Here is a 25,298-nt window from a genome sequence, read left to right as displayed (position 1 = left end):
TTTGTGAGCGGCTCTGGCTTGCCCTGGCTCTCTCCTTGGAGCTATGAGACTCATGTCTTTTGTCTCACAGCCTCTTTAGTCAGTGTTTTCAAGTTCAGAGATGGACTTAGATCTGTTCAACTAAACCCCAGTGTTCCCTTCCTTCCCTCTAGCTGTGCCGGTCACTCAGCACTAATAGGCTGCTTGACTGTGGGAAGACAGTCGGGCCGCAGGGCTGTTGCTCTCCTTGGGTGACCAGGGTGGCTGGAAATGTTCCTGCCGTATGTGACATGGGTAGAGTCATAACCAGCTTTGATAAATGATGCAGTGACCTAGGACAAGTTATTTGGGACCAAAACAAAGTGACCACACTCAGCTTGTTCACCTTCAGAGGGAGCGCTCAGTCAAGAGTTTAGGACGTGTGGTGTGTTCCCTAGTAACAGAGTAAGGGTTGACTCCTTTGAGGAGCTGTAAAAATGTCGTCCTCATTTGGGCATTTCTATGTTCTGCCGTGGAATCATGAACTTGGCATTCGAAGGGCACCCAGAACACCTTAGAAGTAGCACTCACATTTCAAGAACAGAAGTCAGAGACTTGGGCAAAGATGGGACTCGTAGAAGCCGTGACAGTCAGTGGGCTCTCAATCTACGTGATTTCTTCAGTGGGAACAGTGTCCTAGCCTGGAGCACTTTTCAAGGTGTCTGCTGTACACAGTATGCATGTGTGTACATGTGCATGCATGTATGTACATGTGCATGCATGCATGCTTTTACACACTGAGCTATCTCCCCAGCCCTTACTTATTTTGAAAAGTTAAAACAAACCAACCCAAACCAACCAGCCACCCAGACTGACAAATGCTCTGGAGAGCTGTACTGTACACTTCCATTTAGAGGACGCTCAAAGACAGGCCCAGCTCCTCGGGGGCAGTCAAGTCAGTAGGAATTAAGAGGAGGCTGGTGCGTTGTCTGGAGTGGTGATCGTGTCCCCTGTCTTGGGTGGAGGCTTAAGGGAGACGTGTTTCTATTTTATAATCCGTGTACATACGCACATATGTGTAGCTATGCTTATGGTCCATGTACCTTCTTGTGGATTACGTCAGTTCTTAGACATGGTTTCACTCCGGAGTCTTGTGTCCAGGGACAGTGACGCCGCACCGCAGATAGGGATACCCTGCTGTCAGGGTCAGAGCACCACTGTGGTATAGCACACTCTGCCTGATGTCACCGGAATACCGCCTTCTCCAGAAGCTGGCCGCCATGGGGCCTGTTTCCGTTCGGGTTTGTTTTGGGCCTACGTATGTAAAAGCCGTATGATAAGGTTCTGCCAAGAGCTGCAGAGGCAGCCGCCCACTGCTGTTTCCCTAGGCCTCGTGTACTTACCAGACAGGAATTCAGACCTGCTCAGGGTACAGGGAATTGCTGGCTGGCTCTAAGCTCTAGCTATCTTTCCTATTTCCTCACCAGGTTACCTAGGACTTGACCAAGCATCACTTTTGACTTCTGAAAATCAGGTGCTGTCCCACCTCTTTCTGAGGGCTGCTGGGAAGCAGAAGTGGGTGTATTTTCACAGCCTGATGTTTTTGACAGCAGACTCTTGGTACAGCCCATCCCTCAGGAAATGGTCCAGTAAGCTTCCTTCTCTCTGCCTGGGCGTGTAGAGGACACCCTTCACCCCTTTACCCTAGAGAGGTTTGCATCCACAAGGCTGTGAGAACTGGCATCTGTTGGGGCTGGAAAATTGATAGCACACATGATTAACAGCTTAGCAACAGTGGTGTCACGCACACTGACAGAGGCAGGTGGTCCCCATTAGCCAGGCATGAACTGCAGGCGAGTGGCTGAACCTTGGGAAGGCAAAAGGTCTTTTTCATTAAGAGAGCGCCTGCTCCCAAACCTGTAGGCAAGGAGTGTAAATATACATTGAAATAATCAATCAGCAGTGTGACTGCCTTCCTCAGACCTTGGAGAGAGCCTCAGCACTGCCCAGAATACCACTAAGCCACTGGAGTTGCCTAGGATACCAGTCACATGAGTCCATCTCCCAGCCTTGCCCCAGCTGATTTATTTCCCTTTATTCTGAAGAGCAGTGGGGGAGGGGCTTAGATGCACGTTCACAGCCCCGCCCTGTAGAGGGGCCTTTGTGTGAGAGCATCCTTAGGCCTGCACTTGAGCCCTGGCAACCCTTGCCCTTGGCACTGGGGACCAAAATAGCATTTCCTGTCTCAGTTCTCTTCCCAGTGTTTGGAACTCCACATCATCCTACAGGAAGGAGGCTCCACATTGTGTCCTTTGAAGGGGCAGGAGTGGCAGGTGGGGAGGGGAGAGCATGGCTGGGCCTGCTGACACTGGGATCTTCTGAATGTGACTGCTGGGCAGAAGTGGCTTGGCCCCTTCAGCTAACCACTCAACCAAGAAAAGACTGTCTAGTGTTCTCTGCTCCAAAGCATGTGCTTCTTCTCTCTCCCGGGGCCCCGAGATGAGGATTTACACTCAGTGAGCTCTGCTTCCCCCTCTCCCCCTGGTCCTCTTGACCCTCACACTGACTGACTGTCACACCCGTGGCTCTCGCTGCTGCCTGAGCTGCAGATGATAGAGAGGTTTGTCCCGTTTCTCTTGCTGATTGAATCTAAGGAGACAGCAGCCCAAGGAGAGGCTGCGGCAGGAACCTGAGAACTGCATGCCGAGTAGTTCACATGTCACTTCAGATGCTGTCTTCGGACCTCCAAAGTGCACAGCGAGAATGAACAGGAAGGCATTCTCTGACCTCTCCTTTATGGCTCTCTCTCCAGGCAGCTGAGTCCTGAAGTAGGGCCACTGGGAACAATGCCACCTCCGTCGGACATTGTCAAGGTGGCCATTGAATGGCCAGGTGCTAATGCCCAGCTCCTTGAAATTGACCAGGTATGCTCCTGCTGTGAGAGTCAGGGCTGTCAGGAGAGGGTGAGGTTCAAAATGGTGGATGTGTTTAGGCCTGAAGGCCCCTGGCCTCATAAGCGAGGGTAGCAACAGGAGGACTGAAACCCGGTCCTCCCCAAGAAGTTAGGCACTGTGGCCAAGGTTCCCCTCCTCAGAACCACATGGTGAAGGATCTCTCCCCTCTCTTTCAGAAACGGCCCCTGGCATCTGTCATCAAGGAAGTGTGCGATGGGTAGGTTGGAATGACTTCATTTCCACAGTGACAGCTATGGCTGCCCAGGCCCGGAGGAAACTGTACAGATGGTGTCCAGTGGGGCTGCGTCACTATCTTACCAAGGAAGGACAGCTGATAAGGTCCCTGTGGCTTCCGAGATCCTCATGTGCTCCTGGGCCTCAGAGTGACCATGAGCCCTGGTGACCATGTCTGTCTCAGGAGGCCTGGGTAGGATGTGAGGCCCATGCCCCTCTGCCCGCACTTCCTTTATTGCTGACCCTCTCAGGGACTCAGCCAAAAGCTTTGGTTGGATTCCACTGCACTCGGAACAGGCTGGCAGGTCCCTGGGTAGTCACTGCAGCGTTTCACTGCTGCTCCGGACGAACCCAGAGGAGAAGCTAGCGGGGTGTTCTGTTTTCTTTCCCACAGGTGGTCACTGCCAAACCCGGAGTACTACACGCTCCGCTATGCAGATGGGCCCCAGCTCTATGTCACCGAGCAGGCGAGTACAGGGTGGCCAAGGGCAGGCCACGCTTTGCTTGCAAGTGACCTGCCAAGGAGGTGGCACAGCCTAGCTTCTTACTGTGCGGGTGGCTCCAACTCCCTGTTTAAAGAGCTGCCCTTTAGGCAGCGTGGAGCACCAGCTGGCTCCATGGTGGCTGAGGTGGCTTTTGCTTCAAGACCCAGAGCTCTTGAGGAAAATCTTAGAATCTCTTTGTAGAAAGCAAGTAGGAGGAGGCCTAGCTGCAGAAGAACCTCAGTGTCCCTCGGTATCCATGGAGAGTGGTCCCCAGATACCAAAGTCTCAGGAGGTACACATGGCACAGTAGCTGCCTGTCACCTAGGCACATCCCCTGCACATTAAATTCCCCTCTAGATGCAGAATGTGCCTCATGCAGTGGGTGGGCCATGTCTGTACCTGCTGTCCAGCACTGCTTAGGGGGCCAGACAAGAACAACAGCCCGTAACGTTCAAAGCAAACCCTGCAAAGCCTGCCGATGGGTTCATTGCTAGCTGATCACCTGCAGATGAGGAGAGTCAATTATGCTGTGAAAATGGCCACCAGTCCTTACTGAATCACCTCCATGTACTATTTTAATATTGTCTTTTTGTCTTGTTCTGTTTTATTCTTTGCCATCCAGACCCGAAGCGACATTAAAAATGGGACAATCTTACAACTGGCCATCTCCCCGGTAGGTATTCCAGTCTTCCTGACACACACGAGTTCTTATGGTGGGAAGGACTCTGCTCTACGGGTTTGAGACTAGAGATTGTGAAGAAACCCCTCTTCCTCACAGCCTGGCTGGCGGCTCATGAGCAAGGGCAGCAGACAGCCTCCTGGTGTGTAGGAAGTCTGAGAGGGGCCACCTCCTCCAGCAGAGCAGTTTCCAGAAAGCTCTCCCAGAGATAGGCACCCTGATCTTAGAGGCTGGGAATAACTGAGAGAAGAAGAAATGTGTTTCCTAGTGTAGAAACCAGAGCTGAGAGGTGTGGCAGGGGAAACCAGTTCTGAAGGCACTGGCATGGCTGCCTATGGGCTCAGACTTTACAAGAAAAAAAAAGGGAATCCCTGAGGAACATTCCCTGTGCATCCTGTGGAGTGTTAGCAAGGCCACATTCAGAGGCAGGTAAGAGAGACTGGTGGGAGAGTGATCTCTCAGATTGGTATGGGTGACGTCCAGCAAAGGCAGTGGGATGGCAGGGTTGACAGACACCAGAAAGACTTGGTGAATGTGTCAGTGCTGGGGGTGGGGGCAGAGGGAAAGTTGGGAATCCCCTCAAAGGTAAGCAAAGGAAGCAGCCGCAGCCTGAAAGGGAGTGAGAAGCAGGAGGCTGGGCAGTAGAGCAGGCCTGAGATCCCAGCATTTGGGAGGCAGAGGCAGGAGGATCATGAATTAAAGTCCTCAGCTGGAGACTGGTCAAAGCTAATGTAAGCTCAAGAGACCACATCTAAAGACAACAGGGGTTGGGTGGAGTGGGGATAGTGGTGAGGAAAGGTGCTAAGCCACTCAGGCAGAGCAGGGTAGAGGAAGGAGAGGCCCGCAGTGCAGTGAGTGCAGAGGGTGGAGTGAGAGCAGGAGTACAGGCCACTGCGGTGCCACAGCCCGGCTTCCCACAGCAAGTGAGAGCCAGCAGTCTTGAGTGAAAGTTAAGGGCACAGTGGAGAAGCTTACGTCTGCTACTGTTTCAGGTAGCAAGAAGAGGACAGGAACATGGGAGATGTGGGATCCAAAAGATGTTTGAAAAACAGGCGAAGCATGTTAATGAGTTTCAAAACTTGTGAAATTGGGCAGGAAGTGGACGGTCCTGGAGTCCTTATGTCCTACTCTCCAGCCTGAGGCCCTTTCTTTCTCCTGCAGTTTTTCATGTGTCGCATGGATGAGCTCAGATGGGAGAGAGGGTGAAGGTGCAGGAAAGGGGTAAGGGTTCAGTGCATCAGGGCAGGGAGGCAGGCCCAAGGCCGACAAAGGGCTCAGTCTCTGTCACAGTTGTAGGAGATTAAGGCCATGTTTTCTTGTTGAGGGAAGGACCCACTTGTCTGGAGAGGAGATGTGTAGAGGAGTGCCAGCCAGCACTTACCTCGAGTTTTGCTAACTCTTCCTGACTGCATCAGTTCAAGCGAGAGGGAGACAAGGAGACTGAGGACTAAGGTTGAGTATAGCCATGCACAGCCACTGGAAAGGCCGCTCTGGAGGGAGATTTACATTTGGGCTGCAAGTTTCTAAGCTCCATACAGACCAGTGCTCACAGATTGTCTCATGGGTGACCTTTCCTTAGGCACACCCTTCCTCCACTGTGGGATTAGGGCGACCTGTGTGTTGCCAGAGGACCATGCAGTTATGGGCCCCTCTTTGTAATAGAGAGGCCAACCCCACTCCCTGCCCTCCAGTCACTTCCTGACAGTAGGCAGACAGGCAGGCCTGGGGCACTCTGCTTCTCCTGCTTCTTTCCTGAGAGAACATTCCATTCAGAGCAGGGCATGATGAAACAGTGAACTGGAGTCTGACTGTGTGGTAGTAAGCTCAGCACGGGAGTGACAGTGGACACTGCTGCAGGCTTTGCTAGGCTGCAGGAGTCAGGTGCCCTGCTGGGGAAGGCCCGTGCAGGGAGGCATCTGTCCTCAGCAGCCATCGTGTCCAGGAAGCTATTCATAATCACGGCCTCCAGCTCCTTTGTCCTTCATGATTGCCCAGCACGATTCTTTTGGGGAAGGGTGATGTAGAACATTGAAAGGTTTGTCAGGGTTATCACACTTTAGAACTAAAAGGGTCCTTCAGGGTCATCAGATTAAATTCTAGGGCAGGACCCTCGGCGTCTGACAGATCTGCTTCTGAGGACTTGCAGTTAGGAGATACCCTTTCTTTATTTTCTTGGTAGGAATTAAAAAGAAAAATCCGTAGAACAAGATAGCTTGGGGTGGGGGAGGTAAGACACTTGTCCCCAAGCCTGATAACCTGAACTTTATCCCCTGGACCTACATGGGGAAAGGAGAGACCTGACTCTATCAGATTAATTAATGCTCTGATCATCACACTTAGGGTATAGCATGCACATGTATGCACACACACAAAATAAATATAATTCTTAAAATAAAATAAACCCATATGCTAAAGGAGTACAGAAAAGTTACAGACAACTACGGATCAGTCCCGGCATGCTGGAAGTTCTCTCACTGGTCCATAAACATTTATTTAGCAGTTCCTAAGCCATGCGAAACCCTAACTGCCTGGGGCTCGGCTGCAAGCCCACAGTAGTAACCTGCTGTAAGAGCAGATGGCCTCTCTTTTGTCCCTGGCTTCACAGTCCCGGGCTGCACGCCAGCTGATGGAAAGGACCCAGTCATCTAGTATGGAGACCCGGCTGGATGCCATGAAGGAGCTGGCTAAGCTCTCAGCTGACGTGACTTTCGCCACCGAGTTCATCAACATGGATGGCATCGTTGTGCTGACAAGGCTCGTGGAGAGTGGGACCAAGCTCCTGTCCCAGTGAGTATCACCGATGTCTTCCAAGCAATTGGAGAATCCTGTGGCCTGTAGGGCTCCCATTCTCACTCCCGTGGTGTCAAGTCGGACCCAGGAGTTCAGTTTACCCCTGCTGCTCACAGCAGCAGGCCAAGCTCAAGTTCACGTACAGAGAGGTGTCGTCCCTGTTGGGCCCCTGCATCCTGGAGTCCAGGGTCCTCCCGTGGGTTGAGTGACCCAGGGCTGTGCTAGGTGACTACTGAAAGTAGAGGGCCCAGCAGGCCTGGTGAATTATAGAAGTGCTCGGCCTGATGAGGGTCAGGGAAGAGGTGGGAACTCTCCATGATCTCCTTCAGTGATGCTGACCACCTGCCCTCCCTGGTCCCATCCTCTCTCAGCGGATGTGCACGCCTCCTTCTGAATGCCCATTGGCCATCTCCGTGCCCCACACTGTCAAAGAGGAGCCCAGGACTTGGCACCAGGCCTCGGCACCTCTACTGCCCTGCAGGCTTAGGTGGTTGTGGGAAGCCAAGCCTTCTACGTGATCAGCAGTGAGTGACAGGTGCCCAGGTCTCCGCTTAAGCCTGTGGAGCCTGAGCTGCAGGCAGGGAGTCAGAAATCTCACGGGCGATAGATCCGCTCCTGAAACTGTCAGCCAAGCCAAGCAGCTAATCCTAGGTATTTGTTTTAAAGTCTTGGATCTTCCAGCTGCGCCAAAGCTGAAGCCTCTGGCTGCCATCGGGAGTTTTGGCTGCAACAGACCAGCCTTAGTCTCCTCCGCTCTGAAATGGGGATAAAACAGCTCAGAGTTCTGTGAGCAGCGTTATTACCTCTGGCAAACGGGGCCTGGCTTGTTTGCCGTAGAGCACCGTGCCCCTGCATGAATGATTAAACCTGTGAGGAGAGACAAAAGGCAGATGTTTGATCCCTACACCACGTTATTGTAAGGGCACTGCAGACCTCGTCAGCTTGCCCTCCCCACAGCCCAGTGAGACTAATGCTGTGAGACTAACTCGATTTTACAGAGCAGGAAGCTAGAGTTGGGGAAGATAACATGAGCACAGCAACTGCTCAGAAGGAAAACCGAACGCATAACCACACCTGTACTGACTCCCTCCTCACCCTGGGGCCTCCTGGCCTAAAGGTTAATGTGAGATATAAGCTCTCTTTGGTCCCTCTGCAAGCATCCGTTTGACACAGGTCTTTGTTTTGGGAGATAGCTGACAGAGTACGCCAGGGATGAAGCAAAATGGAGCAGACAGACCTAGGTGACTGCAGCCCACCAGCTTTCTGACGTAGGGACCCGGGACGCATCTGCTCCACACCGAGCTAGGTGTGCTTCAGGCACTGACTGTTGCTTCCACAGATTTCCCATGGGGTTTACTGGGACCTGTCCCTTTCGTAGCTGCCTTCACACTTGCGCTCCTTGGATCTGAATCTCTGTATTTTGTGTGTGTCGCACATGTCTCAGCTACAGTGAGATGCTGGCATTCACCCTGACTGCCTTCTTAGAGCTCATGGACCATGGCATTGTCTCCTGGGACTTGGTTTCAATCACCTTTATTAAGCAGGTGAGGCTTCCCACGTTCAGTTTGTCTCCTCCCTCTCCCTGTCAGTTCTCTGGGCATAAGGGGAGAGTAGACACTCCAGCCTGTAGTCACTGACAGGAATCAACTTTGTATTCCCGGGGGCTGGGTGTTCATCCTTGTGCAATGATCTTCCCGGGGCTCCTGAAAGGTTTACACTTTAACAGATGCTCCTCAATTTACAGTACGTTCTTATTTGATAAACCCATCAGACGTTGGAAATGTCACCAGATTAAAAATGAATTCACTTCCCTTAGCCTCTGAACGTCCTCCTTAGCAGCTCATAGCTGCTTCTTTGTTTGCCTCCTGACCACCTGCTTGGGAGGTGTGGCTCAGTTTCCACAGCCTGGTCTCAAGAGAGGTCCTCGTCATTTGCCCAGGAAAAGATCTCAATTCACAACTTGCCTTCTCTGGAGGCTGACACCAAGAACAGGGCTCAGAGCAGAACTGGTTGTCAGCAAGGCTGGCACAGACCAGCTACTCATCAGCCCTGAGTGACCTGCTTGCCTCCTCAGCTCTTCTGAGAGAAAACTGCGTCTCATTTGCAAATGTGCTTCCGTTGTACAAATTGCCAAGTAGCCTGCTTGGTTATCAGATTAAATGGAGGGGGTAGACGGGCCCTTCTCTCAGCTACCACAGGAGGCAGTCTCTGCTCAGCAAGCTGAGTGGAGACCAGTGAACCCTGCTGCCTGCTGACCAGCAGTTCTCACTGAGAAACTGCTGGAAACATTCCGGCAAAAGTGAAGGGACCTGTGTGGAGGGAATTACTACAGGGATTGAGAAGAGGGGTTGCTCTGAGGGGTTCGCCGGGTGTGATGGTCTAACTGTTGGAAGAGAAGGTGGAGATAAAATAAGACACAGGTATCAGAGCCACCTCATGCCAAACCCTGACTTGAAAAGGATTAATTTATTAGTTCTTACATGTTGAAGAAACACAATTGAGTGGATACTGTCGCCTAAGGTGGAGGTGTCCCGCTGAGGGAATCCCTGCCCGCTGACCAGGGCAGCCATAAACCGGATGAGACCCAGCGGGGCCCTGTGCTCACATGCAGGCAGGATGCAGAGAAGGGGGCATCCGAGGTTTCCTTGGCTCCATGTGTGCCTCTCTCTGGGTCTAGATTGCAGGGTACGTGAGCCAGCCCATGGCCGATGTGTCTGTCCTCCAGCGGTCCCTGGCCATCCTAGAGAGCATGGTACTGAACAGCCAGAGCCTATACCAGAAGATAGCGGAGGAGATCACCGTGGGACAGCTCATCTCCCACCTGCAGGTGTGAGTAAGGGCCCCGCCCTCGCATGGCCGACTGGCCCTGCACATTCCTCCAGCAGCTCCTCCTCCTCCTCCAGCTCCTCTTCTTCCTCTTCTTCCTCTTCCTCCCCTCCCCCTTCTCCTCCTCCTGTAGGAATTCCTCTCATAGAATAGACCCCAGCTGCCAGGCAAGGTTAGAAGCTCCTTCTGTGGGCCTCTTAGTCCTATTTGTACATGTACATATATATGTATGTGTGTGTATGTATGTAAGTGTATATACACACATGTATATATGTACGTACGTGTGTACACACACACACACTCCCATCTGAAGTTCTGAGCTCTCTGGGAACAAGGACTCAGCCATTTCTGGACCCCTCCCTGATTTAAGTGGGTGATTACTTACTAAGCCAACAGTGTGGTGGCAACAATAAGAAATACAGACTTCGTGAGTGTGCGATGCCAGCTTGGATCCAGGCACTGTTGTGCCGGGGTTTGGCCTTAAATACCTACTTGAGCCTTTGGTCTCACTTTCCCCATCTCTAGATGCAGAAGGCATCCCCACTTCCTATACCTGTGCTGCTCAAAGGAGAGTTAAATACTTGTATGGTGGCCAACCCAGATTATCCCCTAACCCAAAGTCTGGGTTTTAGTTTGCCTTTTTTTTTTTTTTTTTTTTTTAAAGCAAGCTTGCCTTATCAGGACATTTTTTTTTTTAGCCTGTAATAAAGCCAGGTGCCACACAAGTACCACTGGGAGCCATTCTGTTTTGGTTAGGGCCGAACTTCTGCAAATAAGGGTGGTTTGATTGACACTGACTCTCACCCCCTTCCTGCCTGTTGGACTTGATGGAGAGGGCCCAGTTCCCCTGTGGGGCCCTGAGGATGCAGATCTCCAAGAGAGTCTCCCAGTTGTAAGGCAGTCGGCTTCACCCAGGACCGCCTGCTCAGGAGTGGCAACACCCACAAGCGGACTGGGTCCCCTCCCCACCCTCAACACACCAATGCCTAATTAAGAAAATACCCACAGGCTTGCTTACAGCCCCACCTTACGAAGGTCAGCATTGTTTTCAATTGAGGGTCTCTTCTCTCAGCCGAGTTTAGCTTGTGTCAAGTAGACATAGAACTGGCCAGGACAACTGACTCCTTGTCACCTTAAAAGACAAACATCACTGTGAAGCCACCTTCCCTTTCTTGTTTATCCCCAAGATGACACATTCATAAAGACATCACAATTGAAAACACTTTACAACCTTGAAAGTCCCACAGCCTTACAAAATTCAAACACTTTAAAGTTGTCCCTTTAAAGATATCCAGTCCCTTTAAAAGTCCAGAACCCATGTAATAGTCTCAAATCTTTTTAAGTTTAAAGCCTCTCAGCTGTGCACTCCTGTAAAAATACTTTCTTACTTCAAGAGGGAAGAGCCAGGGTACAGTAACAACCTGAACAAAAGCAGAAGCAAACTGTAAATAACCCAGTGGCCAGTGTCTGGGCTTCCTCCTCTCCGGGGCTCTCTGAGGGATTGGCTCAGTTCTGGGCGCCTTCCTCTGCAGCACACACAGTTTGTCTCCTAAGCTCCCGCGGCTTCCTGCTGCTGTGGGTGGGGTCATCCACAGTCCTGGCTTCTCTGAGCTGCTGAGCCTCCTGGGCTGCACTTTCACCAGTAGCTCCCCTTGCGCTGTGCTCTCTTCATGGTGCCAAGCCGCAGCCTCTCTGCGTGACCCCTTCCCCCCTGGGCCTTCCACTGCTACTACTCCTGCTGCACCTCTCCTGGCCTTTCACGGTGCCAGGCCTCAGCTCTTCCCCGTGACCCATTCATGTCTTCAGAACTAGCACCACCTGGGCGACTCCTACATTGTCAAGTTCAGCTGCCAGAGGGAGGGACAGCCTTGGCTGCCTATAGTGTGAGGAGATAGTTCTTCACCTCAGCGATGCTGGTCTTTTCTTAATCACTGCTAGTTTCTCAGCTCCAGCCGACCAGCATCGATTGTCCCAGTAGATGAAGGCTTTACTTGAGCGGCTCTGGTTTCTTGTTAGCCACAGCTGTTTCTTCAGCACTAGCTGACCAGATCAGAGTCCTCACACAAACCGACTGGCAGAGTCTTTGCTCCCCTCTGAGATTTCACAAGCCAAGGTTCCGTCCTCTCAACATTCTTATCCTCCAAGCTCCCACAGAACAGCTACCCAAGCCTGGAACACTCAATGGCTTTTCTAGCCCAAAGTTTCAAAGTCTTCCCACAGTCCTCCCAAAAACACACGGTCAAGTCTGTCACAGCAATACCGCCCTCCTGGGGCCAGCTGCGGTCCTAGCTACTGTTTCTATTGCTGTGAGAAAACACCATGACCAAGCGGGTTTGTCTGGCTATGCATACACATCACCGCTCATCATTAAAGGAAGTCCGGGCAAGCAATCAAATAGGGACCTGGAGGCAGACACTGAAGCAGAGGCCATGGAGGGGGCTGCTTACTGGCTTGCTCCTCATGGCTTGCTCAGCCTGTTTTCCTATAGAACCCAGGACCCCCAGCCCAGAGACGGCACCACCTACAGTGGGCGGGACCCTCCCCCATCAATCTTTCATTAAGAAAATGGCCTCCAGGCATTTGTCCAGCCCGATCTTATGGAGGCATTTCTCAGTTGGGGCTCCTTCCTGTCCGATGCTTAGCTTCTGTCAAGTTGACATAAAACTGGATAACACACCCCAGTGCTTCCAACCTATGTCCCCATTAATCTGATTTTTAAAAAACATTATGCGACTTCTTTTTGCACTGGTCTCACCCTGTCACTGATCTGAGAGGAGGGGCGGGTCTCCTGCTGTCCACCCCACAGGGTTTGGAATGGCAGGTACACACCACACCTGGCTTCACCTTGTCTCTTTTAAAGAATTCTTCCCAGCTTTCATTTTTGAAGTGCCAGGGTGGGAGGGAGATTACAGACTCTGGAGAGGAGTTTTTGGGTCCTGGTGACTTCTCTGTCCTCATCTGTGAATTGGAGGTGACCTCAGCTGCCTCCCTGAGAACAGTAGAAGAATGTGACATTTCTTAGGCTTCTCTCATGAATATTTAGTCCACACTGCCACCAGTGTACATCTGTTCAGTGAGGAACCTGCCTGACCAGGAAGCTGTTAGTCCTCTGGAGGAAGCTGCAGGAGGCACTCATAATATGGCCGATGGAAGCCCAAAGCGCCAGCTCTATCAAGTTCTGAGGAAATGTTTATGGTTGTTTTATTTACTTAAAGTAAAATAAATTTGTAGTGAAAACATTGAAAATACGGAAGACGGTGAATAGAACATTATTTGCTCATTGTTGCAGTCCAGACAGAGCCACCGTTGGACATGTACTTGACTGTCCCTTAGCTTTGTCCTTTGCCTGTTTTTGCTAACATTTAGATCTTGCTGTTCACTCTTTTGTGCACCTTGCTTATTCCTTTTTTCCTGGCTGAATAGTAAATAAGTCATGAGCATTTTCCTGTACCGTGCTCTCCTACAGAGATGTTCCCAACCCTTCCCAGATGCCTGTGGGAACCCAGTGCCACCTGAGCTCTCCTCTCCTTCAGAACGTCCACATAGTCAGCTAGATGCTTTCTGCACCTTACCTGGGCTTCACAGATTCTCCATGCCCATCCCTGAGTCCCAGGTTAATAATCCTCACCCCAAAGCATGGTTTTTAGGGGGCCCTTACGAGTCTCCCATATTAAACAGCTCCTAGCGAGAGCATTTGGATTACTTACCATCCTTGTCTCTTTAATAGGACTCCAGTGTAACAGCCTGTCAATAAATCACACATAGCTTTCTGATTACTGTCTTGGATAAATCCCTTCCGTGGAATAACGGAGTCAGGTGTGTGCCTGCTCGGGACGCTTTTCTGACTCAATGCCAGGTTGTCGTTTGGTCACAGTGTGATTTAACCTGTGTGTGAGCTGAGTCAGCGTCTTGCTCTTTGGTCCTCTAATCCCCCTGCCTCCACCTCTGTTGACACAGCTCCAACCAGGAGATCCAGACCTACGCCATTGCTCTGATTAACGCGCTGTTCCTGAAGGCCCCGGAAGACAAGAGACAGGTCTGTGGCTGCCTTTCAACCTTACGTCTGGGTCGGCTAAGAGGACGGCTGCAGTGCAGAGTAGGCACTATGGGCAGAGAGCAGACATCTGTAGCCGGGCTCCTGGAGCTCCCTCATGACCTCCCTGGCCAGAACCCAGCAGCTTGTTTTTCCTAAGGAAGCCCTAGGAAAGAACTGGGAAGTGGGAGGTCCGATGCTTCCTGGATCAGAGCAGAGTTCTGCAGGCTTTTTCTCTGAAGGGCCAGGAAGTAAATGTTTTTCACTTCTTGTGGCAACTCTTCAGCCTCAGCTGTTGTAGGCAAAAGCAGCTTTCGACAAGAGGTAAACAGTAGCACAGCTGTCCCCAGTCAAACTGTTTACACAGCCGACATGCCCATGTGCCGACAGTATGCTAATTCCTGAGTTAGAGGACTAAGAAGAGGGAGGGGAGCCCCCCTGCCACTGTTGTGGTCTGAAGGCAATGGGACTTAGCACCAGGCTTCCCCCGTGCAGTCTCTGGCCCGCATCCTCAGCTGCCTTCCTCTGGTACCAGTTGTGTGGCACATGCAATCCTGACAGTTCTTTCTGTCCCAGCTTTAATTCCTCACCCCTAATGTTGGGAGGAACAGCATCTGCCCTGACCACTCACTCGTGAGGTCATTAGGTCTCGTGAGACCCCTACCTTAACAGTGTGGGACCTGAATGGAGGACCTGGACAGAGTGCTTGTCCTTCCTCTGGCCGGGCAAGTATATCAGCCTGAGTTCATCTTTCTGTGACGTTCAAGGACAAAGTTCAACAACCTCTAAGCCTCCTTCCAACCCTGCCACACTAGGTCTCTGGTAGATCACACATAGTATATGCAAGTAAGGCTTTCTGATTGTCAATATTACAGGCTCACTAAGGAAGCCCATGTGGGGTCACACACCAAATCCATGGTTTGTCTGTCTTACCTGTCTGGATGGTGTGGCTCTGTGAGCGTCTCCTTCCTGTCCATTTCACCGTACGCTGAAAGCTCATCCTGTCTGCTTCTCTCTGTGCTTTTTGCTCTCTGCTGTCAGGACAAGCACCTTAACCCTCTAGACCTGCCCGCCACTGTAAGTAGCACTGCTGTTGGAGAGGGCCTGGCTCACCCTGGTGGGAGGTCAGAGCTGGGCAGGATGCGTATGGGCTGGACTGGCTGCCAGGGAACCAGGGCCCTGGAAAGATAGCATATGTCTGTCATGTTGGGATGCCAGGAAGCCACTGTAGGTGAGAGTCATGGAAGGACTGTAGATGCCGGATCTGGAACAGTGGCTAGGCTCTCCTTCACGATGCCTTTGAGGGAGGGAGTCTGGGATGAGCTTGGAGTCAGATGCCAGGCAGCCTGACTTTCTCCAATACAATCCCAGTAACGAGGAGCCTCCTGGCTGCCAGGGCTGGAGTGAGGGTTTCCAGGCCCTTTCTGGGCTGTCCCTAAAGAGATAATTGCATAGGGTTATACAGTTTACAAAAAAAAAAAAAAAAGAGAGTTTGGGGCCTGAAGAGATGACCTGGCTCTTGCTGAGGACCTAGGCTCCCAGTACCCACATGGAGGGACACAGCTGTCCTAACTCTGGTTCCAGTGAGTCTTACACCCACAGGGTCACACTCACTCACATGAATCTCTAGGATCACAAAGAATTTGGGTGTTTATTCTTAGTAAGAGGGGACATTGGAGAGGCCACCTTCTAAGGACGCGAAGGAGTGTGTAGCTCCCCACCCCAGCACCAAGAAGAAGCTCATCAGAGGCTTTCATGTCTTAGCCTCTACCTGAGAATTATCCAGTGTCAGCTGCTCTGGTATCTTGTGGCTACCAAAGAAGTTTCCAAGCACCACCCTCTCCTAGCCAAGATATGCTCAGGGCTTCAGTAAACCTGCATGCTCCTGGCTAGACAGTGTAACATGGATAGAGGTTTAGAAATGTAGGAGAGAAGTCACTGGACAGCAGCCGCCACCCTCGCACCCCCCCCCCCAGCCCGCTAATTCACTGCCCTCAATAAAGGTGACAGAAGGCAGTGGCTGAGAGGGGACTCACTGTAACTAACTAGCATCACTAAGACAGGTTGCTGACATTGGAACTGAGAAAAGCCAGAAAATTAGAAGCTTCCTGATATGGCAACATTTTGTTTGGGTGAAATTGAACAGCCCCTCGGAGGGGCAGCGTCATGGCAGAGTGACCCACAGCAGGCTTGGAAAAGGCTTGAATGATAATCACTGCAGTCCTTCGTGTGCCTTTTTAAAACATGTTCCCTTAAATCTCTGTGGAGCACTCATCTACTAGAAAACATCATTTCCTGGATCCTTAATAATGCACCTGTCGAAGTTCGAGCCAAGTGTGATGGACAGGTGAACCTGCTGTGAAATATTAACCCAAAAGCCCACACACGTGACCAGGTCTGAGTGACCAGGCACCCACACAGGGCTGGACCACACCCCCTATCTCACAGCCCAGCCTGCTGCCCCAGGTTCTTCAGCTGTGACCATCTGCCTGGAGTGGTGCTCGTCCTGCTGTGTGCTCTGCGTGCAGTGTCTGTCACCAGCATCCTTGTAACACATGTGTCTTGTCCTCAAGCAATCCAAGTCACGTGAAGACATGACTCGTATTGTGCCTAAAGGGAGGGGAACTGAGTTCATTCGCATTCATGAAAAAGCAGGGAAAGTTTCAGAGTAAAACACATTGGATGGTCAGTGGATTTCTTCACTTTTTGTTTGAAAGGAAACATTCAGGCTGTGAGGACCCTGCTCCTGACAGCAGTCACAGATGCCTTGCCTCATGTGTGTTGGTTTCCTCCCTAGGACATGGCCAACGCCTTTGCACAGAAGCACCTCCGGTCCATAATCCTGAACGTGAGTTCCCAGTGATGCCTTTTGTTAATGCTTGTCCCTGCTGCTGCTGGTTGTCACCACCCCAAGGGGGGCTGTGACTATTGCCATTAACCAGGGGGGGAACCTTACTAACAGGTGCTGGGCACTTCTGAAACCTGAGCTTTTTCTGGACTCCTCTGAGCCAAGCTGCCTCTGGGAAGCCATCCCCATGGTCCTCAAGAGATTGTAGCCCCTTCAGGGAGGACAATTCACAACCGTTGAACGAGCACAAAGGGAGCCAGCAACAGCTCTGACTCACAGTGGTCTGAGATCTGGAGCGTGCACAGGCTAGTGCCCTTGCTCCTGAAGCCTTGTGCTCTGCTGGGAAAGGTGGGATTCAGCACAGCCAAGGCCAGGAGAGGGAGGGCAGGACCAGGGAGATCTGCTTTGCAGGGACGGGTCAGGAAGCCGTTCAAGGAGCTGCAAATGTTAGGTACCCAGGCAAGACTCCCAGGGTAGGCCTTGGTCTCCCTCTCCAGCACAGCGAGATTCAGGGTGGTAATACAGGTATAGTGGGATCCTAGATCCTGTGGACTGTGCTTCAGGAGCCGGGTGCTTGCCGAGGGGCTGGAGAGGAGTCTGGAAAGAGGTCTTCACTGTTGTTACCATTGCGGTGGTGTGGGTTCTGGGAAGTCAGTGAGTGGGGGTGGGGACAAGAGCCAAGACCAGGGCTAAAAGGAAAAGAGTTTATTAGTTGAAAAAGCAAAGGAAAATCCAGAGACAGCAGTGAAGGCAATAGACAAAACATCAGAGTCAAGCGTGAAAGATTTAGTGCTGACAGTGGGCTTTGGCCATTTTCCAGTCTGCTTTGATCCTGAGTGGTTGACCCTGCCTCCCTGGGCTTTGATTTGCTTAGCTGGATGTGAAGACTGAAGGAGCTAATACGTAAGCCATGCCTGACAGGGTGCATGGCTTGTGTGGGCAGAAGGGGTGTGTGTGTGTGTGTGTGTGTGTGTGTGTGTGTGTGTGTGTGTGTGTATGTGTGCACATTTGTGTTTCTGTGTGTGTGCGTGTGGTAACAGCTCTAGAAGAAAGCTCTGAGTAACCTTGCAGAGTCTGATGACTTTACCTTGTATGACTTGATCCCTAAGTCACTGCAGCCCCTGCTCCCTCCCAACAGTTGTAGAATGGGGAGTGCCCATTGCTGAGGCCACTCCAGAACAACACCCCCTCTGCACATGGGCCTGGGGAGGCATTTCTGGGGACAATCTTCTATGTTCCAGACTTCGCTTCATGGATCCCACAGAGTAGGCAGCTGAGCCTCTGGCCTTAGCACACTTGCCAGGCAGTCCCTACTCACACTGTCTGATGAAGCCAGAGAGCTGCAGCCATTGCTGGTAGAGCACTTCGCTCCCTCTCACCTGAGAACCGTGAGCAAACCCAAGAGCACCCTGCCGTTCCCCCTCTCTTCATAGCCATCTTATGAATGGTGGAGAGATGTGAGGAGGAAGGATGGACTAGAGGCAGACATTCAGGGAACGGTGGGGGTGGGGGGTAATGGCGAAGGAGCTTGGGGCGAGGTGGAAGAGGAGAACTAATGGAGACCAGCAGCAGGTGGCAGAGCAGGGCTGTGAGAGCAGAAGAGAAGGGCATGAGCATGGTGGTTGAGAGGATCCCTGAGCTTGAACTAGCAAGAGACATGGTGGAAAGGGCACGCGTACATCAGCAGGAACCAGAGGGCAGAGGGCGGGCGCCATCCCAGTTCTGTTCTAAGGGCAGCTGGGCAGGTCAGGTTTTGCACGTCTTCTGCTTATGGAAGTTCAGAGAGGGACTTGAGTGAGTGACTCATTGCAGTGGGAGTCATCCCTATGTGTGGCTTTGGCAACTGTTGTGAACAGCAGAGATGGCCTGAAAACCTGGGGCCCAAGCTGAGGAGGAGATCTAGGGTAGGGGGGACAGCCAAGCCTGGCGTGGGCTTGGAGATGTCTGTCAGCAGTGTCAAAGGAATAGGGGAGATGAAGCTTGCCACTGGTAAGTAAGTGTAACACGTGATACACAAACATTTCAGTGTGCAGCACATAGGTTCATAAAGCACCAGGGACTCGTATGTCTTTTCACTCTAAGGCTTTGGTGACTGGTCGTGGTAGACACCACATACTGTAGTGGACCTGCCTAGCGTTCACAGCCATGTGAGCCTAGGAGCATCACTTTACTTTGTACTGCATAGGTTCCAAAAGGCTGGAGTCAGAGCAGGGGTGGGCGGGTCGATTTAGGGAGCTTTGTAGAGAAGGCCCAAGCTGCTGCAGCACCCCATACTATACTCCTGGCCCTGCCATGGAGACCCATCAGACCCTGAGAGGGTGACTGCTGTGACTCAGGCCACAGTCACAAATGCTCACAAGTGACTAGTGGCTGCTATATTGTACAGCGGGGTTCTAGAGTCAGGGCTGAGTAAGACCTGAAAGACATGGGTAGGGACATGGCAGAAGCTGGACAAGAACCCAGAGTGACGGGATTCACGATGGGTTGGTTGAGAAGTCCAGGGAGTCAGGAGGAAAAGCAAGGTGTTGGGGGGTTAAGGACAGGTTGGAAATCCACGTAAGATAACCAAAGTGATTAGCCAAGGTGGCCAGGGAGAAATAGAGTGTCAGGAGGTGAGAAGATTAGGGAGGCTGGGTCACTAGGTCAAAAGGAACTGCTGAGCTGACATTGGGAGGACAGAGGGAATGGCTGAAGTACGGGCAGGGGCTGACATGGGGTGACAGGAAAGGAAGGGCAGGGGCTGACATGGGGTGACAGGAACGGAAGGGATAGGGAGGTGGTGTGAGGGTGGATAGGGAAGCAGTGGCTTATAGGTGACTCCATGTCATTAAAGTGACCTAGTCTAGAGCCTGCCTACCAGTGGTCCTTTCCCATGTGCCTTGGCTTTAGTCCTGTGAGGTGCAAGCCTGGGCAGGTCTAGCTTTGCTGGCCTGTTTCTCCCCTTGACCGTGTTCCAGCCCCTCCCCCCCACCCCCAGTGTCTGAAGTTGAGCCTTCATTATCTTTCCCACTTCCCCTGCCCAAGAGTGGAGAGGAAGGCCTGCATGAACCTACTCTGGCTGAACCCAGCCCCCTTCCACTCCAGCCCCTTCAAGAGCGTGCAGGCACCATGAGATCCCTGTCCGGTGCTTATACTTGCATCCTGCCCCTCCTTTCCCCAGCTTCCCCCCCCCCCCCCACCATACACACGACTCTTTAGGAAAGCCAGTGCACTGAGCCTGCTCCTGCCTTTCTTTCTCTAGCATGTGATCAGAGGGAATCGACCAATCAAAACAGAGATGGCCCATCAGCTCTATGTCCTTCAAGTCTTGACCTTTAACCTTTTGGAAGAAAGAATGATGACCAAGATGGATCCCAATGACCAGGTAGGTGCTAGGGGCCCTTCCTGGTGTAAGCTGTGCTGTCTCTCCATGGCCGTGGCCATTCCACCCACAGCGTGCTGCAAATGCTGTGTGAAGTGCTCTCTTGGCCCTGTCAAAACCAGTGTGGGCTGCATCTCCTGAGGAGATGCATCTTCTGTCCTTGCATCCTCCTGCTGGTCCCTCCCAAGAGTCTGGCTTGGGAGTGCATGCCCTGCTTCTCTTGGCAGCAGATTGACCTGCCTACTGCATTATCCCTCCCAGGCTCAAAGAGACATCATATTTGAGCTGAGGAGGATTGCATTCGACGCAGAGTCTGACCCCAGCAATGCCCCTGGGAGTGGGACCGAGAAGCGCAAGGCCATGTATACCAAGGACTATAAAATGCTAGGGTTCACTGTAAGTACCAAAGTGCCCTCCCCGCCCTGGCAGCTCCCCCTTCATAGTGATAGCCCTGGAGTAGCAGACAGAAAGAGGTGAGGGCCTTGTGTTTGGCTTACCTTGACTGTGGCCACTCAGTGGGCGTAAACCACCTGGGCATGCCCACCAGATCCATCAACTACAGGCCCAGGAAGCCAGCCTCGGCAGACGGAAAGGGGACCATGTGCCTGCAGTGGGTAAAGCCCTGGTGGTCTCTTCTCACCTTAATGGTGTGCCTCCCCACCTCTGGTGCCGAGGTGTGGCGTCTACCTTCCATTTCCCCCGCCTCTGTCGTGCGGTGGAGAGGAGGGGTGGCAACCGCAGCTGTGTGAATCAGTGCACCGATGCAACTTGCTCTTCACACAGCTGCAGTTGACCGTTGTCTGCTTAAACAGGGCTCCGCTGGGAGTGAGGTGGGTTAACTGTACTGTGTACCTCCATGGTACTGGGCTGCCTGAGGAAGCAGCCTTAGTCCAGTGTTCCGGGAGCCAGACAAGCTAGGGTGGAGCTGAGGGGAAGGAAGCACAAAAGATGCCCCCGGGTCATTCTACACACGGGGACTCAAGTTCACACCTGGTCTCCTGGGTCCTCCAGAACCATATCAACCCAGCCTTGGACTTCACCCAGACTCCTCCTGGAATGCTGGCTCTGGACAACATGCTGTACCTGGCCAAAGTCCACCAGGACACCTACATCCGGGTAAAGGCCGGGGCAGCCCCTCGCTCCTGGTGCCCACTGTGTGTGCCTCCCCTCAACCCCCACTTCCTGTCTGCTTGTAGATCGTGCTGGAGAACAGTAGCCGGGAGGACAAACACGAGTGTCCATTCGGACGCAGTGCTATTGAACTCACCAAGATGCTCTGCGAGATCCTGCAGGTCGGGGAGCTCCGTAAGTCTGCACAGCCAGATGTCAGGAGGGACCAATGGAGGGCCTCAGGCGGGGGACACTCGTTCTCATTCTCTCTATGAGCTCTCAGTCTACCTACTGTCCCCGTGATCATAGCTGCTGTTTTGTGGGCTAGTGTTCCGAGGTGTCTTCAAAACTCCCTGGGGCTGTGTGTAAGGGCTGACTGAGTTTGTAACAGGCTGGAGGGCTAAGGGTTCGAGGAAAGCCCTTCTGCTCCTTGATGGCTAGAGTCGTGCTCTGTTCTCTGTCCTCAGACCTGAGTGCAGAGAGTCAGAGCTGCCAGATGGGTGCCCAGGTGCTGAGGGCAGACAGAGCCTTTGTGCTTACAGTTTCTTCTCCACAGCAAACGAAGGACGCAATGACTACCACCCGATGTTCTTCACCCACGACCGAGCGTTCGAGGAGCTCTTTGGGATCTGCATCCAGCTGCTGAACAAGACCTGGAAAGAGATGAGGGCGACGGCTGAGGACTTCAACAAGGTCAGTGCCTCCGAGCCCCTCCGGCTGCTGGGAGGAGATCCCGAGGCAGCCTCTGACAGCTGGCCAGCGCCTGGGAGTCCCTGAGCTGGAAAACCAGCCTGGTCGGCTGAGCCTATCACAAGGTCGAAGTACTGCGAGCCCGAGTCTCAGCTGTTGTGACTCCCTTTGGTAACCTTGAAGGGGCATCTTCCCCACAATGCCCAAGGCCTGAGCTCACCTGGGAAAGCACCTGCCGCTGTCCTCCACAGGGTCAGGGAAATAGTCGAGCAGAAGGGCTGGAGTGTCCTGGCTATGCTGTGGTAGATAGTTTTGTGAGCAGCCAGCGACAGCAAGGCAGTGAGGGCGGCGCACTGTGCTAGACCCTCACAGGCTGACCGTCTTATTGCAGAAACTGTGGAAGGGAGCTGACATAGTGGCGCATGCTCTTGAGGCTGGTGGGCGTGAATTCTAGGTCAGCCTGGCTTGCTTAGTAAGACCCTGTCTCAAGAAAACAAAACAACAAACCTTGAAAAGTATATAGAGGAGTTGTCTATAAGACTCTCCCTGTGTCTACCTCTTTCTCTTAGCCTGTGTGAGTGAGTGAATGAGTGTGTGGTGTGAGTGTGTGTGTGTGTGTGTGTGTGTATGTGGTGTGTGTGTGAGTATGTGTGAGTATGTGGTGTGTGTATGTACTGTTTGTGGTGTGTGTGTGTGTGTGTGTGTGTGTGTGTATGTGTATGTGTGGTGTATCTGTGTGCGCGTGCATGCTCATTAGTCCTTTCTGAGAATTTTCTTTCCTCAGTAGGATCGTGGCACGTGTGCACTGGGAAGGCAGGTGTCCTGCTTTCTTCTCTCACTGTCTTAGGGAAACTGTCACATTGCAGCATGCTGTCCTCTGGGCACTGTGCCTGCCTCCCATGTTGTATCTCCTGTTCTCCACGGCACGGTGTACAGGAAGATGCCTTCCTCTCTGTAGAGACGAGGGGACTGGAGGCCTGAGTCTTGCTGAAAGAGACGGTGAAGGATTAAGCATTTAAGAGTTGAGATTAGAGCCCAGTCCTTGATGTGTGTGAGAAAGGAAACCCCTGTCACCGTCTGTCATGTGACCTGGGTCCCCACCTGTGGTGTCCACTAGGAAGTCAGGACTCTGTCGCCCACTCTGCTCGAGGCACTGGGTGAGGGAGAGGCTTAGTCTCTTCCTGGCTTGTCCATGTTCAGAGTGGCCTGTGACTACCTTCCTTTCCCAGGTTATGCAAGTTGTCCGAGAGCAGATCACCCGGGCTCTGCCCTCTAAACCCAACTCTTTGGATCAGTTCAAGAGTAAGCTTCGTAGCCTGAGCTACTCAGAAATCCTGCGGCTGCGCCAGTCTGAGAGGATGAGTCAGGACGACTTCCAGTCCCCGCCAATCGTGTGAGTGTCAGCTGAGTGAAGGGGCAGCCTCCCTCCCGCCAGCTCTCCTTGCCAGCTCTCCTCAGAGAGCACTGCTCTCCCAGTCTTACGCTGACTTGGGTGAATGTGCCACCCACAGGGAGCTCCGAGAGAAGATCCAGCCTGAGATCCTGGAACTGATCAAGCAGCAGCGCCTGAATCGGCTATGTGAGGGCAGCAGCTTCCGGAAGATCGGGAACCGTCGCCGGCAAGGTGAGGGGCAGATGGAGCATCAGGAGTCTGCCTGGGATGCTTGCCCAGGTACCCGGCTCCGTATGACACCCTTTGCCCAGCACTGCCCTGCTTCACCTGCTCTCCATCTTTGTTTTCCAGAAAGGTTCTGGCACTGCCGCTTGGCGCTGAACCACAAGGTTTTGCATTATGGTGACTTGGATGACAACCCTCAAGGGGAGGTGACATTCGAATCCCTGCAGGAGAAAAGTAGGTGCATGTCTCCGTTGGTGTGTCGTGACGCCTACCCTCAACAGGTGTCCCTGGTGCTGGTCCTGGCGTTCGAGCCCAGTGTCAAGCGTGCATCCTTTGTCTCCTGTCTGCTAACGATCCTCTCTGCGGCCCACCTCGGGGGTGGGAGAGTTACTAGATCCTAGTTGTGGCTGTGTGTAGGTCATGGAGGCAGGTCAAGACTCCATTGGAAGGCAGTGGGTAGAGGCTCTGAAGCTACAGAGTCAATGAAAACCCTGGCTTAGCCCCGGTTAGCTGCTAAGGCTGGATGTTGTGAAGTAAACCTCACCCGCTTTCATACTGGTACAGTGGGATTAACGCCGCCTTCTATCCACGGAGGACTGAGAAATGCATACGTTCTGACGGGGCACCGCCGAGCAGGTGGCAGCTTGGTTGTTAGGTGTGATGCTGCTTGCTTTGGCCACTTTGTCCCCTTCACTATGGGAAGGAGAAGTGCACGAGTGCCCAAGGCTCCGCTCCCTGAAGAGATGAACCCCAGTGGCCCCGTGAGCTTTGACAGAGCCAGGGTTTACAGAGGAGCAGGGCAGGCTGACACATGCACACCTCCCTGGGCTGGGAGGGCCCTCGGGCCTGAGAGATGCCCCCTCCCGGTGCTCTGCCCTGGGCAGCCCTTCAGCACTGAGGAGTGCTGACCAGCTTGCAGCCTCAGCTTCCGGATGCTAATTCCCTTGTTTCTCAGTCCCTGTTGCAGATATTAAGGCCATTGTCACTGGGAAAGACTGTCCTCACATGAAAGAGAAGAGTGCCCTGAAACAGAACAAGGTGAGAGGTGGCTGTGCTGCGCCCCAGCCCCTGCCCATGACAGCTGCAGACATGGTTCTGGGCACACACAGGCCCTCTGCCCACTGTAAACTATACAGCCAACATTAAGAGTGCCGAGCGCTCTAAGACTAAGTAGATCCCAGTGCACAGCTCACCAGCCTCGGCAACCCTGGCAGATTCTGCCACCCGCTCCTCCTTGCCACTTTGGGAGACCCCAGATAGCACACCATCTCTTTCGTGAGTATCTCCTGACATCTCTGGAGGCTACAGCCATGGAGTCACAGTAACACACCTAGCAGAAGATGGAAGACCACTATTTAACATGAAATACTGCATTCCCTTGGAGATGTCCACCCACTGTCTTATAAATGCTGTGTGCACACGGCTGCACACGTCGTGCCTGCTTTTGAATCAGCTCCAGTGGTTTGCTTGCTACAGTGTGTGCATCTCCAAGTCTTTGTCCGTGCACTTCCCCTCCATCTTTTTCCTGTCTTCACTTTATTAGTTTAATAGACCATGTTGCTTATGTGGTCATTTCCCAGACTGAGTTTTGCTGACTGGCTCTCCGTGTTGTCTTCTGTCCCAGATCTGCAAATTGGCACGGGGACCTAGAGGTTTGATTTGGTTCAGATCTGACTTTGCCCTGGCTTGGCCATATCCACATGGTACTGGGG

At 52.6% G+C, this 25,298-nt stretch overlaps 1 protein-coding gene across 3 annotated transcripts in view; it reads left to right on the top strand.

The window, feature by feature from the left end:
- Nucleotides 1-25,298, top strand: part of Elmo2 (engulfment and cell motility 2) — a 273,759-nt gene that overhangs the window by 243,054 nt on the left and 5,407 nt on the right. The window contains 19 exon segments of one of the 3 annotated variants that reach the window (NM_001134955.2): nucleotides 2,771-2,882; nucleotides 3,089-3,129; nucleotides 3,541-3,613; nucleotides 4,254-4,304; nucleotides 6,916-7,097; nucleotides 8,545-8,644; nucleotides 9,778-9,929; nucleotides 13,884-13,962; nucleotides 15,001-15,036; nucleotides 16,757-16,807; nucleotides 20,049-20,171; nucleotides 20,430-20,564; nucleotides 21,180-21,284; nucleotides 21,365-21,473; nucleotides 21,835-21,971; nucleotides 23,198-23,361; nucleotides 23,480-23,592; nucleotides 23,713-23,820; nucleotides 24,542-24,624. In NM_001134955.2, the coding sequence (NP_001128427.1) occupies nucleotides 2,805-2,882; nucleotides 3,089-3,129; nucleotides 3,541-3,613; nucleotides 4,254-4,304; nucleotides 6,916-7,097; nucleotides 8,545-8,644; nucleotides 9,778-9,929; nucleotides 13,884-13,962; nucleotides 15,001-15,036; nucleotides 16,757-16,807; nucleotides 20,049-20,171; nucleotides 20,430-20,564; nucleotides 21,180-21,284; nucleotides 21,365-21,473; nucleotides 21,835-21,971; nucleotides 23,198-23,361; nucleotides 23,480-23,592; nucleotides 23,713-23,820; nucleotides 24,542-24,624 (1,920 nt within the window). In that variant the 5' untranslated portion in view covers nucleotides 2,771-2,804. 3 annotated transcript variants of the gene reach the window in all.

The sequence above is a fragment of the Rattus norvegicus genome, chromosome 3, assembly GCF_036323735.1.
Source record: "Rattus norvegicus strain BN/NHsdMcwi chromosome 3, GRCr8, whole genome shotgun sequence".
Taxonomy (NCBI): Eukaryota; Metazoa; Chordata; class Mammalia; order Rodentia; family Muridae; genus Rattus; species Rattus norvegicus.
Note: the sequence above shows the minus strand (reverse complement) of the source record. Positions and strands in the feature narration are given on the sequence as shown.